A 15960-nucleotide genomic window follows, 5' to 3' on the forward strand; every position below is an offset into this window, starting at 1 on the left:
TGAGTTGGCTCCAAAAATGCTTTGACCATCCAGTGAGGGAGAGAGAGAGAGAGAGAGAGAGAGAGCACAACAGCAGAGCTGTCAACTGAAAGACAAATCCCGTCTCCATCTTCTGACCCTTTAACCCCAAGGGGCGGGCTAGTGAAATAGACAGATTATGGTGACGGGAGATGCTATTGCAGGAGGGAAATGGGGAACTGGACCAAAGGAGGAAGAGGCTCAAGGTGAGTGTGAATAAGAAGGAGGAGGAACATCCCAAAGTAATATGCAGGGAGGGGGTGGAGGTGGGGGTCAGTGGTGCAGGATGAGGAGAAAGTCTAGACTGCATTGACCTTTCTGAGGCCAGGTTTTCTCTTCAGGTCAAGCTTGATATGGAGAAGATAATGGAAAAGCTTGGGGGAGTTTTCAAATAAAAAAAACTGATTGGTAGACAGAGTATCCCCGGTCTTGCTTCTGTGTAATCCCTTACTGTATGGAGGTAATAGCTTGGAAGTGATGGAAAACCTTTCTTCCACCAAGAGTGGGTCAGGAGACATTAGCTGCATGGCTTGATGTTTGGATCTGTTGCCTTTGTAGCAACAGGCGTGGTTTATTTGGTCAGTGCTTTTGTGACACTTTGATGCATTTTTCATGTATATTCATTTAGAGCAAATGTCCCTATTCAAAGAGGTGGTCAGAGCTTCACTCGTCACATACCATAAAATACTTCCGAATATCTTTGTCATAACCTGTCATTGAACATAAGGACTTGAAGAATGAAAATGTGTAGGCTATGTTGAATTGCCCACAGGCAGAGTGCAACAATTGTCCCTGAGCTTTGGGGTTTGCCCCCTGTTATTTCGCTGCCAATGACAACTTTCACTTAATGACTCAGTTGTGAGCACTGGCAGTTGACAGCGGTTGGCTGGCCTGGGGCCCCCATGCTGAGAGAAGGAGGTGGCATGAGGCAGACGAGGTGGGATGTAATCACTCCCTGTAATTTGGAGGAAATCCGCTGAGCCGCTCGTATTCAAGATAAAAGCCCCGTCTTGTTCTGACTCTCCACAGACACCAAGCTCCACTGCTCGCAAAGAGAGGTTCAGAGACCTAACCAATTCTGCCTGGCTGGTGTCCCCCAGGGGTTTGTACTGGGACCATCTCAAATCAGCTACAACCCTGGAGCCATGTTCTTTCCCCAAGGAGAGGCAGTGCAGACAGACAGTCAGGCTGCCTATCCTGTGCGGTGTGGTCCATGCACAGCAAACCAACACACAACTCTCCTGAGATCCTCCTTAGTAGAAAGAGAGCTCATCAGAGTTCATCCTGAGAGCTCTGCTTCTGTCTGTCTGTCTGTCTGTCTTGCTCGCTGACACCCTCCCATCCATGACGCAGTATCCTATCCTCAAAACCTGTCCTTTCTCTCTGCATCTTAAGGGACAAAATCCTTAACTGTTTACAACAAGCCTGTGCAGATTGCTTTGCGGAGAAAGATTCTTTTGTTAAAAAAATAAAAATCATTATGTGCATGGTTGGTAACTAATAATTACGCTTTGTTCACGTGAGCATACTTTTCCTGTCTAAATGTCAATTTCAAAAGAACATTTGGCTTAAGCCATGAGCAAATTATTCAGTTTTGTCACACAACACTATTGTACCAAGTTGTCAAAGAGACAGTGTAGTGGTTTTGCTTGATAGATGGTGAATGGTGCTTATACAAGGAGCCACTCCAGTGCACCCATAAATATGCATCGTGACATTTGGAACAAAGCCGCTCGTCCTCTCTTTCCTGATGAGCTCTGCCTGCATACTATAACATACTGCCATACTGTCACACCTTGTGTTTATAGCCAATCTCTCTGTTCATCAACATGGCAGATAACCTCTAGATGCTGACAGATGATATGGGCGATGGCATTAGGGCTCTGTTGTATGCAAAACCAGGATACAATTTTCCAACATACAAGTAATTAATCATTTATCCTCATTATTTTGTGAAGTACATTTGATGTATGGTTATATTCATGTTTTAGAAAAAAAGAAAAGGTTTTAATCCAGACCATTTGGAAAAACTCAATGCAATGTCCCATTTGATAAACAACAGGTCAGGTTGAGGACATGTTCTCACTTTAGCAGACCATAGTAAAGCAAGTACAAAAGAATGCTCCCTGTTCTAACTGTAGCATTAAGAACATAGCTGGCCTCGTTCTCCCAACACCTCATTGCTTTAGAAAGGAATAAATAACCAAGACAGCCAGGAGCAGTTCCTTTCAAATCCCACACACAAGCATACATCTCTCTTCTCTCTCCCTCTCTCTCTCTCACTCTCTCACTCTCTCTTTCTGTCATTTGACCAGCAGTGCTTCCTGCCACTGAGGAGCTGTGACTCAACAGCTAGAATACAGCAACATTTTCTTGCCCACCCTCTTGCATATTCATAGAAATATAGATGACTGAGGCTCAGACGCTTCCATCTTGTACCATCCACGATTAAAACAGCAAGTGTTGTGCATGTGTCTGTTTGGGGGGTTGCAGGCTCATACTAGTACATATCTAAACGGGTGCTGTGAGAAGGGGCGTGAGGGTCTGTTTTACACTAATTTCTTTATCCCTTTCACAGGAGTGCCATGTTACAAGAGAATTCCTGAGGCGAGCCAATGGCCCGATAAATCTGCCGGAGCCTCTCTCTCAATTTGTCTCTGTGGAATGTCAGCTGGCAAGCGCCCAGACACTGAGAACCTCTTTTCACAATGCGCCAATCTAACAGACGAGATCCCATGTTGGAGCTACAGTACAAGGACTGGCATGGATAAATTGCCACGTGCCTTATCTGGGTCTCTTTATGTCTAACTGTCTGAAGTCTTGTTACTCACACAGCCACGAAGGCCACTTCCTCCCAGACCTGGCGGTTAACCTGAACGGCTGAGTGGATGACATTGACAAAATGCAGGTGTCACGAAACGGGAACCTGCGATATGACACAGATGCTGTGTCAACCCGTCTTACTCAGTATGACCCACAGTGTGAACAGAAATTGTCCTGTTTGGTGTCGTTCATCACTGTGCGGCGCAGACTCCAAGATCGTTTTGGTCCAGGTGGTGGAATGGCAGAGTGGGAGAACAGACCATGTTTGTGTGAAGATGCAACAACTATCTCTCACTTTTTTTCCCTCTCTCTCCTTCCCTCCCTCCCTCCCTCCCTCCCACCCTTCTACAAACAGACTGCTGTAGCACTCTTTGTATGCTATCGCTAAATGCTGTAGGTTAAAAAAACAACATACATTCCCACCTGTACCTAAGCGACTCATGAGCCGTTCAGCCATTTATTTATGTACAGTAATTGGAGAGAAAATACATCCACATATGTAAGGGAGTGTGAGTGGGTTTTGGCCTATAATAAGTTTTAATTACTGATTTGTAAAAATGTGGTTAACATGTCATTATCTTACAGGGGTGCAGCACATTTTTAGAATCTAATTACGTTCATGTTAATTTTGTATACTTAGGAATGTCTAACATGAGCATATTAAAATATCTAAATATATCTTCTTTTTTTTAAAAAAAAGAACCCAAACGAATAGCCTACAACTCTGAAATTTCGACACAGCCAACAACACAAGGCAGTTACGGGGTTCATGTTACTGCATGACAGTTGGCATGACTGTAAAAAAAAGGCATGTGCCAAGCGTAGCTGCCAATTCTCAGCATGGCTGGTTTTAATATTTTAATGTGTTTCATTACAACAGTATGGAGCAGATAGCCTTTCTGACGTCCTGACAGTTGTCTCCAAATGAACAAGATTACATGACAAGCCCTGAATGATAGAGATACCCACTGCTGCCTACTCTAGCCACTTATCTGATGGTAGCCTAGCAACAGATCCCTGACCTGGCTTTGACCTCCACCCGATAAGGTCAACACCTGAAGGCTCTCCCATTGGATGCGCTGGCTGAGAGAGAGGTGGAGCTTGGGGATGTAGGGAGACAAAGGACTCACAGAGCAAGGGCAGCCTCCTCTGCATACAGTTCCCTGCTGGCAAAAAAAAAAGAAGTGTTTGTACAAAAGCATGCCAGACCTCTTTATGTGCATTTGTTATACCTGTGCATGTGTGTGTGTGTGTGTGTGCGTGCCTCTGAGGCAAACATACACGCCTGATGAAAGCAAGGAAACATTTGCCAGGGTAGTGTGCCCCTTTAACAAATACACACAGTGGCGTCTCATTTTACACACGGTCAAAAATGCTCGGTACAAAAAGTAACTGCTGCTCATAATGAACACTGTTGTGCTGACAAATAGAGGATATGCATTATGAAAGAGGTAGTGAATGTGAAATTAATCGACCAAAGCAGCCCACCCTGATCGACATCCCCGCTTCCGTACCATTTGTGTACAAACACGCTCATGCACACACAAACCGCACTTGGTTTTACAGCAGTGATATGAAAGTTAATCCAAATTGTGATAGTGGCAATATCCCATTAGACCATGGCAATAAAATCAAGCTGAGACTGGTAACACATTACAAATATCAGAACATGTTCAGCACGCTCCATTACAATATGAAGTGACATTAATCAGCAGGGGGCCCTCTTACACACACACACACACACAAAGGCATAAAACAAACATGCAAATCATACAGACACACAGACATGCCTAAAGTAGCAGCCGGAGAAAAACTCACTCAAGTGCTCTTTCAGTGGTTGATATTATTTCAAATGATTCAAAGAATTTATCTCTTGCCATTTGCTTGATAAATTCATTCATTCATTCATTCATTCATTCAACATGCTACGACTAAGGTATAATAATAATGAAGCAGCCAAGGGCAGAGAAGTAGATAAATGAAAAACAGTTCATATCTTTGCTCACACGGCTTCTGGAACAAAAAAGTTATTTAAGGGCAGGTTGCAGTTTTACTGCCGTACTGCTTTGTGACATTCTGTGAAAAATAATTCTATATGCAAACTACTTGAAAGGATGAAAGAGCATGTTGTTTTCAGGATTGTGTTTGCAGTGGGTTATGTCAACTATCAGCTCACTGATGGGCTTTTTTTCCCCTCAGTCTTCAGTTAGACAAGTCTCTAAGTTTTATTTCCTCCCTTTCAATCTGATGTTCACTGTTGGCTCTGCCCGTATGATCATTCAGCCTGTCAGGACTGGCACTGCAAACTAAAATAACTCATGTCCCTGAGTCTAAGGAACTTCACTTCCCTCCAGGGCCTTTTGCAAGACCTCTGCCCCAGTTCACCCAGGGCAACCTAGGCTCCTCCTCTGTGTATGTGTGTGGCTTTCTGTGTGTTTGCACTGTCTCCTTTCTGCGAGTAACTGTTGAAGGTCAGAGGGCAGGAAGTTGGCCACCTGCCTCTGTCACTGGTAAAAGTAGTAGAGCACAGAGAGGAAACAGGAGCAAAAAGAAGGTGTAGACTCTGCCTATGTGGTTTTTTTTAACTGACCAAATTTACAACAGCAAATGCTTAAATAAGAAAAATCCTTTTCATTTAGGTCACATCCTCTATTCTCTCCTTCTCTTTCTGATGTTTTTACACCAAGCACTGTGTTGACCTTTGTGAAACTTAGTTTATCTGATCTGCAGACTTTGTGTCTGATTAAAGGAAATGACTGCTATAAACTTTCTGAATTCCCCAGGACCACCACTGAATAGCCTGGTACAGGGATCTCTCCACTGGTATTCGCTTGAGGCGACAACCCTTCTCGCTCCCTGCATATATGTGCCAACTGAGGACAAGAGCATAGAAGGCCAGAGGGCAAAAGGGGAGTGAACCACCTGCTTCTGTCACGCTGTCAGGATGAAGGCAGACGAGTGCAAATAGGGTGAAGTGTGTGTATGTGGAGGGGCTGGGTTGGTGGGGATATTGTGTAGGAGGAGGACAGGTGGCATGCACGCCGGACAGCGTTGGCACAAGCCACCCCAGGATTTATCACTCAGCGACAGTCACGCCTGGGCAGAGGACAGATGTTTCTGTTTACCTCAGGGCAACATCTGACTGGCCGAGCCTAACGTTAGTCCAACCAGCCTAGCCTGCACAGGACTGGGCCTTAGAGAACAGGGGAAGATAGAGAAGTGGAGAAAAGAAAAAGAAACTGGAAGATGTTCTGTTTGCCCCCAAGGCACATAAGCAACTTAGCTCATTTCTCTGCAGTCTGCTCCATTCTCCACTGAAGCACCTGAAACTCATTTAGCCCCTACTAACAATCGTGCCACTACAGGGAACCATTTTAATAAGTACTAATAATGCCTACTGACAATATGAGCTGTTTGCAAAGCAGGAAACCTGCACCAGTTATTGGGGAGTGAAACAAAACAACGCTAATTGAGCTTGAGTATATTCTACATCTTAGCCAAGTTAGAGCAGCAGTCACAAATGCACAGCACTTATTGCGGTGTTATTTGTGACCCATTCAGTGAAAGCCTTTTTGCATTAGAAAGTGTTCTGGCCGGGAAATCTGAGAGCTTCCACTGGTAATGTAGCTGGAGCACCCATCCCTGGAGAAATGATGAATGACCTTTAGGTGCAACCCTGAGTTAGGTCGTGTCAGTGTTGCCATGGCTACTATCAGCAGACTGTCCTGTTGCCAGCATTACCTCAGCTGCCTGGCATTGTCGGGGTCAGGGAACAGGCTGCGACCTCCTCATGGTGATCAAACTCAACAAGGAAGAAAAAAAACAGGAGTCACCCAGTGCTTACTCTTTAATGTTCCCTTGGAATTGTGGTACTGGATGTATAAGTTTTACGTCTCTGATGATTTAGATCGGGAGTAAGTTAGCCTGTTAAATTGAATTCAGTACTACATTACGTCTCGTGTCATTAATTAAACAGCTAATGTGGTGTAATAGGTACAAGATCAGAGGAGAATATCCGCAGCACTGGGTTGTAATTTAAAGTTTGCAAGTATAATCGTGCAACAAATGAAGAAACCTACACAACAAATACATTTACCTGCAATTTCATTAAGTACCACTATCCAGAGCTGCTGCACTACAGCAGCTTAGTAGAATTCTAATACAACTGCCTTTGCCCTGAATGTAATAGACGTGGTAACTGATATGAGCCAGAAATGTCTCTGTATGCTCATGAAGTCCCCTTTTATGTGTTTTTCAATTCATTTCTAGCTTATCTGGGCACCGGCATTACGTCTCATATGTCGGACATATACTTTTAAATAAATAACACTCTCAGCTCTTAATTCAGGACACTAGTCCATCTGCAGGTGAGAAACACAGCTGTGTGTGTACACAAACACAAACACACACACACACACACACCCTCGCCAGTCTTTAACTGTAATGCATCCCATTGTAATATTCACAAGCCAACATTATCTCCTCCTGAAATGAAAGACCTAATGGGATGTCTTAATCATTTCATGCCAGAGATACAATGATATATAACTATTTTCTATTTGTGGAACATGTTTGTCCACTCTCCTCCTGATAGGCCCCATTTAATCATGTTGTTCTCTTTCCTAATTAGCAGAAATGCAAAGTGTCTTTGTCACCTGTGCACAGCCAAGAGCGCTAATTTGGGCTTTTCACTAATTGCCACGGTAACGAGCCTCCTGCGCCTCCGCTGGGGGTGGGTGGAAGGCATGGCAGGAGGAGGACTGGAGGATGGAAGGATGGAGGGATGAAGACACAGCTCTCCTCACACACGGCCGAGGTGTGAAAGAACACGGCAGGCCAACAGAATGCAGCCTGGAGGAGTCCAACAGCAGGGAGTGGGGGACAGCCTGCGCTGTGAAAAAGCCCCAACACCCAGCTGAGAGGGAGGAGGATTCAGCTCTGGCCAGTTTTGGTCTTTCAACTTTGATGAGGAGATGACTTCATTGGGTTAGATGGTTGCTGGACATGGTTCTGACACTGACACCTGTTATTAACCCCCACCTGATTATAATGCTGGTTCCCACACGATGGACTTCTTTTTTTTCCCTGTTCTTTTAATAGACAAAAAGGTATAACTCAGCAGGCAGATTCTAAATTGGTGGCTTAACATGAGTAAAGCTGTGTTTGTGAGGAAAGGAGGTAGGAGTGGATGGTGAGGAAAATGAACCAAATACGTATAATACATCAGACATATGTGACGATGAGAGACGTTACTACAATATAATTAGAGCTTTTTATTATTACTGGTCTTCATGAAACTTTTGTCAACTTTGCAACATCTACAGTACTGAGCACACACATTAGATTGTTGCTTAAGCAGTGCTATAATGACCATACAGCATAGTTATTTCTCAGCCGCCTTATGGGAAACATGTAAATACTATTTATTTTCCGAAGAAGCAGCTTCTAAGGGTTAAAGTGTAAGTGTATTTAGTGTGACCTACCCTTACACTTTAACAATAGCATGGTCCTGACTCTCTTAAAACCGGAGTGGAGCCCTTATTAATGTTATGACTGGATTAATACTGACTAAATTAACATCCTGTGTGTTTGTCCTACTATTTTATGAGGGGAAATATGTGCTGTGAGAAAAGTCAATGATCTATCTATCTGTCTCTCTATCTATCTATCTATCTGTCTCTCTATCTATCTATCGATCTATCTAGGCACATGTAGTAAATACATAAATCAGTACATCTCAGCACATGGTCAATGTAAACATTTGTGAATTATCTGTTCAAATTAAATAATTTTGTCAGTGTTAATCCAATCATATTTATTTCCGGGGTTCAAACTCTACCACGACGCTGTTTAAATAATTGTTCTTAATTAAAATTAAATATGTGGTTGTGACTGCAAATACTCGTTTTTTTTCTCCATGTTCCTGTGTTTTACATAATTTCACAGCAGTTAGCAGTGAGGTGTGCATCCATGTGTGCATCATTTGCATAAATTACCACCGTCACACGTGTATTTTTTATTTATTTATTTATTAATTTCCTTTTTATTTTATTTTTTTTAGGTGGAATTAAATGGGTTCTGTTAATGTATTCCGACTCCATCAGTGTGGTCTCGACGCGGAATTACACGAAAAAAAAATGCTCTTTGCTTCATTTTTTTTTCTTTTTTTTCCTCTCAAATACATTTTCTTTTCAGCAGAACACACTGAAAGCTTAGGGGCACCTTGTCCGTGCGCGCTGCTTCTCGAGGGCGAGCTCCTCGAATGTGTGCGTGCACGCCGTAGTGTGTGTCTGTGTGAGTGTGTGTGAGAGTGAGAGAGAGAGGGAGTGCGCGCGTGTGTGTGTGTGTGTGTGTGTGTGTGTGTGGGTGCGCGCGGGCGTGTCTGCTCTGCTGTTGCTGCCCTTTGATCCCTGCATTAGTGTTAGTTAGGGGCTCGGAGACACACTTGCACCGAGAGCAGCCATAGTCAAGACAAGGCAACAACAACAGCGGCAGCGGCGGCACCTCCTCCGCCTGTGTTCCTATTCCCCCAACAATACACTTTAAACCGAGCAAAGCCAGGTGCACGACCAAGTCCCTACCATCACTGGCGCCTCCAGTCTCAATGGGAAAAACCTTTTTTCTCCTTATCCCCAAACAAGGACGAGAATGTGATTAAAAACGGGGGAAAATGCCAAGGAGGAAGCAGGAGCAACCCAAGCGCCTGCCTTCACGTAAGTCGTCCGCTCGATTTGTGCCATTTTAACGGCTCCGTGTGTCTTTTGCGCAGTAGTTTAGGGTTAAAGAGGTGAAACAGACAAAAGGCTCGGCGTAGGTTATTTCTCCTTTTTTTGAGGTCCGAGCGAGGCAGCCATGTTGTTGGCGATGGGCAACGTTAGCTAGGCAGTATGTGGATCAATGATACGTGGCTTTATTATTAAGAGTAAAAACCGACGAAAGGTCCGGTTCCGCTTAAAGGTTGCGGTCAGTTGTCATATCTGTCGGTTGTGTGTGAGTGTGTGGTGAATAATGGCCGAGCGTTTTCAGTCAGAGGGGTTCGCCTCTGCTGGGTCGCTTTTCGGTTAGAAAGGGGAGGATCTGGGAGTCTGGCCGCAATAAAATGAAGGGTCAGTCGGATCAGACAAGCCAGACTCTGGCTGCCCGTACCCTTGTGTTCCTAGTTAGCAATAGCGCTATCTAGCAACGCTCGCTAAACTTCATTTCCTCGCCAGTAAACGTCCAACTTTCACCTCGTAGTTTTGGTTCTCGAGCCGAATTCGTTCGCGCTTGTTTGTCGACGACTTTAAAAAGTGTGTAGAGTTTTCCCCCCCACCACTAACGCCAGTGTATTTTTCTCTACCCCTCCCAGTCTGCATGCAGGCTATGTGAGAGCCATGGTCGGTCACCTGAAGTTCAGGGTTTTTCCCCCTTTCCTTCCCTGTGCAGCCATTCATTGCAGACGGACTCGATCAATAACGCGGTTATAGGAGGGAAGCGACACATATGCTCGAAATAACGGCGCGTCTCAGCAGAAATCTAACATAAATGTCCATGCTTTTCATTCCTGAAGGAGGCTGGCTTACTTTTGTTTGTTTTTTTTAAATCTGACCCTCCGTGTCTTGGATGTCCGTATTCTGTTTTTTATCAGTCCAAATAATGAAAAGCTGCAGTAACACACTCTCGCCGCCAGAGGATTGCCTGTATGGCAGTAGGCACTGACGATGATTATTAAAGGAGTAATCGAAAAGTGACTTTTTTTTGCTTTTGATCGTCATGTCTGCTCATTACATGCGTAAGCAAACGGCTCACTTTGTCACCTTGTTATGCAAATGTCATGAATAACTGAGTGATTCATGTTTACATCAATGATGGCTTCATGCATTTATCTCATGACATTCGTGTTCTTTATTTCTCAAATGTCAGGCCATGCCAGCTGTTCATTATTAGTGCACAAGACCCTGAAAGTGCTTTAATTTCCTCACTTTACTGACATACACCTTTTATTTGAAGTTGCAAATGGTTTGCAGAATGATTGAGGTCTGACACCTGTCTAACATAATCATACCACTAATTAAATATAATGCGTATGACAGAGTAATTACACAATATACACAAATGCACTTCTTTATATGTTGATGATAATTTTCCCTGATCCCATAGCTCAAGTGTTTGACCTAGGGTTGAACTTGGGAAATTGCCATGGTTTGCTGGGAGGCATAGAGGTGGAGACTGGGTGACAGTCAGTGCAGTGACTGAGTGAATCTTTCACTCACTCAATGTGTTTGTGTCCATGGCAATGGGATGTTTGGATGTGAACCGATGCTAATATGCTGCATAGAGAACATTTATATAAGCCACATGGTTAGGTTGCACAGTGCAGGGTCATGTTTCGCGACAGCATTCTAATTCAGTCATAGAAACGTGACGTCTCGTTTTAAATTGAAAGATTTACTCTTCAAAACTCTTTCTCGCATTTTGTACACATTGGGCTTGTTGAAAATAAAAGTTTTTAAGATGCATTGCAATGTGTACATAGACAATTCAGTGCAGTGGCAGCACATAATTGATAATGGCCACCAAATGTTGCTTGTTGATTATCGTTGCCATGATAATTGTAATTGAATTAAGAGATAAGTGACTATCCACAGAAAATATTTCCCACTGAAAGTTGTACACGTTGACCTTCATCCTCAACATAAGTTACCATCATGTCACCCCATAGGAATGTGTGTACAATATGAGATTTGTGTCTGTATATCTATGACAAAATTGTATTTTCTTGTTTAATAGCCTACATGTTTTAGCACTGAGCAACCCACCTGGGGAAGTTGCAATTGATTATTCATTACAGCATCAAAATAAACCTCTTAGATTCATTTTCACAACCAATATTTCTTTTTTTTAAAAAGCAAGTTCTGGATTATAATAAGAATTTCTTCGGGCAGACTTTTATTTTTTCTTTCCACTTGCTGGTCTGAATGAATGTAAGGTTAGACAATGAAAAACTCTCTGACTCTGGCCTCCATGTGCTTTAAAAGTTAGGGGCGAAAGTGTATTTTCAGCAAAAGCATTATTATACTGTCTGAATCAGTCAAACGTAAAGTCCAATATTTTCTTTCCTTTGGACTTAAAAAAAATGCAAACTAAGCCCATGTCAAGTATTCAGTTTAACCACTGAGTAAATGGTCTGCAACAAAAATATTCTTCACCCACATATCTTAAAATCACGTCCTCCTATGTAGTCTTTGTAATGGAGCACCGTTGTGCCTGTGTTCATGGGTTTAAATGAAAGCCTTTTCTGATTTAGGAATTGTTTCTTCCTCAGTCAACAAACTGTCAAAAAGTATGAATTTTTTTGCGCTTGTTTTGGATCTTCCCACTGAAGAGTGGAAGTGTCACCTCATGCCATTCTCTGTCAGTCTGTGAGTTATCATTATTCAGCCAACAACACCCTGGTGGTGTGCCAGCCAACAAGCACAATATCGAGCTTCAAATCTCTTCATCTGTGGTGAAAAAGGGCAAGCTAATACACCGGCTTTAATATGGGAGGTGCTTTATCTTAGCACAGACCCAGATATATGGGTTGTGAAGCCTAGTATGAACTATCCCATTGTCTGTGGCACAGCTTGTGAGAGGTGACTATTCTTTTAAGTGTGTGTGCACGGCACGCACATGTGAAAGTGAACACATAACCTTTTTTGTTTCTGTGTGTGTGTGTGTGTGTGTCTCTGGGTACATAATCTGGCGATGGAGGTCACAGTACAGTATGGCGCCTTCACTTTGACAAGTAAACATGACCTTTGGTGTCACAATGGAAACTGCCATTCTTTATGACCTTGCAGTGAGTTATTGTTTGTGTAATTTTTGCTGGCTTATTATTCACTATTACATCTTAAAATGTGTGTGAGTGTTTTATTTTATCAGTGACCTTATGTCTTTTAGGACTGACTTAAATATTTAGTATTAGTATTAATTGTGCTACTATAATAAGCGCAATGTGGAAGAATAACTTACATTGAGCATAAGTATGTTAAAGACTGAATGAGAGTCCATATCAACAAAAGCACAAGTGTACAGGGAGGAACGCTTATTTTGCTCCCTCCTCCCATCCATCTTCATTTATAATGGAGAGATCTCAAACATTTTTAGACTGAAATCCGCTCCTCTTCGTCAGCCAATAGCTGACTGACTGGGTAGCTCTGTACCTTACTGTAATGGTGGGTCACTGGCTCTCTTCCACTTGCTATGATTATAATGACCTTGGTGGGGTTGGGGCTTGAAAACATTGGATGAAGGGGAAAGGAAAATGCGAGGAGGTTTCAATTTCGCTCTTGGCATAACATTTTTGGAGGAATTTCTGCCAAGAATCCCCCACCTCACCACTGCCATGTCCCCCTTCAAGTTAATGTGGCTTGGGTGCTCTGGCATTGTCTGGCAAGTGGAGCTCCAATAAGCGAATAATGATACACAGGCTTTAACTTGGAAATGAATTAAAGGGCAAGGGAAGGTGGTGAATATCTCTCTCATAGTACACTATCATAAAGAGCTAGGAAATCTGCTGTCGGTGAAGATTCATATTCAGTGAACAGACAAGGCTCTACCTCAGAAAACACAGGCTGATGTGAATGAAGATTTGACGGGCCGGGTTTTGAAAGATGCAGCTAACCTTCGGGACACAGCACAATACTTACCGTGTACACAAAAGTTAACCTCATTTCATACTGAAGAAAGGTGATTGATTGCCAGGTCAGTGATTAGTCTCAGGCTTTGCATGACTGAAAAGTTAATATTTTCAATTGTTGACAAGTTATGGGTGTGTTTGTGTGTGTTACCTAAGAATGACATGTTCAATTCAAACATCCTCAAATCATCGTTCTCATTGCCATTGAATGATTCATGCATGCGAGTGCCTGTTTTACATAGTGCATTATTTTGTCTATGAAGAAATAGGACGTGTAACCAAAAGAATTTGAATTGACTGAGCATCAGGGCAGATCCCTCTGTTCTGGCCAAATGTATTGGATGTCACCACCAGAACTTTTGATTCACCTTTGGTTACATTCATCATGTAGGGCCCGCTGAATGTAGCTAATAAGCAGAACTTCACATTTTTGATGGAACGGGACTGATTCGATTTTCTTACACTGACCGCACATGACTTATGACGTGTCTCTGAATTATCCGTACAAGTCCTTAAATAAATAGTCGTAATATAGCATTGGCATAGGAAATGCAAAGTGAGACTACTCTTGTAAATATACATTTGGTAATGGCAAGTATCCACAATAAGTCGATTTTGTGTCACATTTTTAACGGTAGCATTATTTTAGACAGTACAGACTTTGTAGTTGTGTAACTGTTGATTGACTGTAGGCTAAAGTATGCTTGTCAGTTTAGCCCTACCCATCTGCATGGCTTAGTCTTGAACGTGACTTAATATTAAGATCCCTTTTGAGTTACTACATGCAGGGCAGCAAATAGTGGACTTGACAAAACCTGTATGGGTACATTGCTCAACCCGTCACCTTTTTTTTGGTTTCATTAAATCTATGTTCCAGTTTAATTACCAGGCCTACATTGTTTTTATTATAATCAGGTCAGTTTATTTGTGTTGAATGACACAGGGACATACTACTACAGAGAAAAAGAAAACAATTAAATGGAGATATTACTTTAAAAAAGCAAGTGATAAACTTTAAATATAAAAACTACCCACCAAGAAGAAATACTGTCTCTTTTCAGACAAAAAAAAGTTTGTTCTTGTCCTAATTTTTGTAATTTAAAATGTTACTTTTTGCCATTTACATGCCGTAGTCTTTCTCTCTTGTCTCATTACCTCTTTTCCCATATGGCTTCCCTTCCATAGGCCACACTTTGATTGATGTAGTCCTTTCAATTTCCCCTGTGCCTCAGAAAAATGTAAACATAATGTCAGTTGATGCTTCCATGAAAATAAATCAAATTACCTACGTTACAAATTTGCGCAATATATAGAACATTTGTTGTTAGCATGATATCAACATGAGCAAAATCCATACAGCAAATGATGCACACGCAAGTTTTGTTTTTGCCAAGAACTTGCATAAATCCACAATATGGTGGCCTAGCACACTTAACTTAAACCCCTCTAATCCCGCAACACCCTCTTACCCATGTTTTTTGTTTAGAGTAGCAGAAAGTGTTTTAATTTGGGCATTAAAATGTTCAATAAAACCATGTTGTTGTAATGGAAATAATGCGTTTAATTTACTATGTAAGCAGTGAACCGTCACGTGACTCAAGTTTCTTCCATGTTGGCAGTAAAAGCTTTTGCAAAAATGAACGGCGCCGGTGCCAGTTTCAAGCCGTCAGAGTTCACTGCGCACTTTAAATCCACAGAGATCGGGCAATATATTGCAGAATCTGACAGAGTGAATATATCTGACCCTTAAAATGCCCCTGGATGCTTTTCACCAGTATGGAAACAGCCAGAGCAGACATTATTTCAGACCTGCATTAAACTGACGTCTTCAACTTTGTCATAAACTTTCCCTCATTCTACTTTGGAGACCGCTTACACAGCACAACAAAAGCATGTGAAATAAACAAGATCTTTAAGTTAGTATGAGTTGGATGTGGTACCTGATTAGAAGAGATCACTACACGAGGGGAATCCATTGCCTTTGGGTTCCCATTGCTCTATCTTCTAAGCTCGCTTTGAGTGGATATTATGACCGTGATCCAACTGTGCCGCTTCTTTTAGGATCTTTGACCTGGTAAAATACTCGCCTAGTTACTTGTCCCCCATTGGTTTGTCACAACAGCTATCCATCTTCACAGACATGATCTAGGAACCACTGTGATGAGTCATAAAAAAGTACTTCACCCACATTAAAGCGGCTATGCCAGTGATCAGAGAAGTTATTGGTATTTGCAGCATCACAGAGTCAAATTATTTCACAACCTTTTATGATAAACACCTTTTGGAAAAGTACTCTTGTCTGGACTTTGGTGGTCGGAGGCGGATTACAGCTAAAAATGAGTGGTATCTTATCTAGACATTTTTAAAATTTTCAGCTGTCAAATGTATTTGCCAGGGTGGACGAGCGAATAGATTTGTCCTCTCACGTCGATAAGGTTGAACTTGACATTTTCTCTAAA

The 15960-nt window shown here is 42.3% G+C and overlaps 1 protein-coding gene across 3 annotated transcripts in view; it reads left to right on the forward strand.

The window, feature by feature from the left end:
- The first annotated feature begins 9213 nt into the window (after nucleotides 1–9213).
- The window catches only part of znf827 (zinc finger protein 827), a 59192-nt gene continuing 52445 nt past the window's right edge, over nucleotides 9214–15960 (forward strand). For all 3 annotated transcript variants that reach the window (XM_044027912.1, XM_044027913.1, XM_044027914.1), the window contains exon 1: nucleotides 9214–9554. In XM_044027912.1, the coding sequence (XP_043883847.1) occupies nucleotides 9512–9554 (43 nt within the window). In that variant the 5' untranslated portion in view covers nucleotides 9214–9511. The remainder of the gene's footprint in view (nucleotides 9555–15960) is intronic.

The sequence above is a fragment of the Solea senegalensis genome, linkage group LG6 (genome assembly GCF_019176455.1).
Source record: "Solea senegalensis isolate Sse05_10M linkage group LG6, IFAPA_SoseM_1, whole genome shotgun sequence".
In the NCBI taxonomy this organism is placed as follows: domain Eukaryota; kingdom Metazoa; phylum Chordata; class Actinopteri; order Pleuronectiformes; family Soleidae; genus Solea; species Solea senegalensis.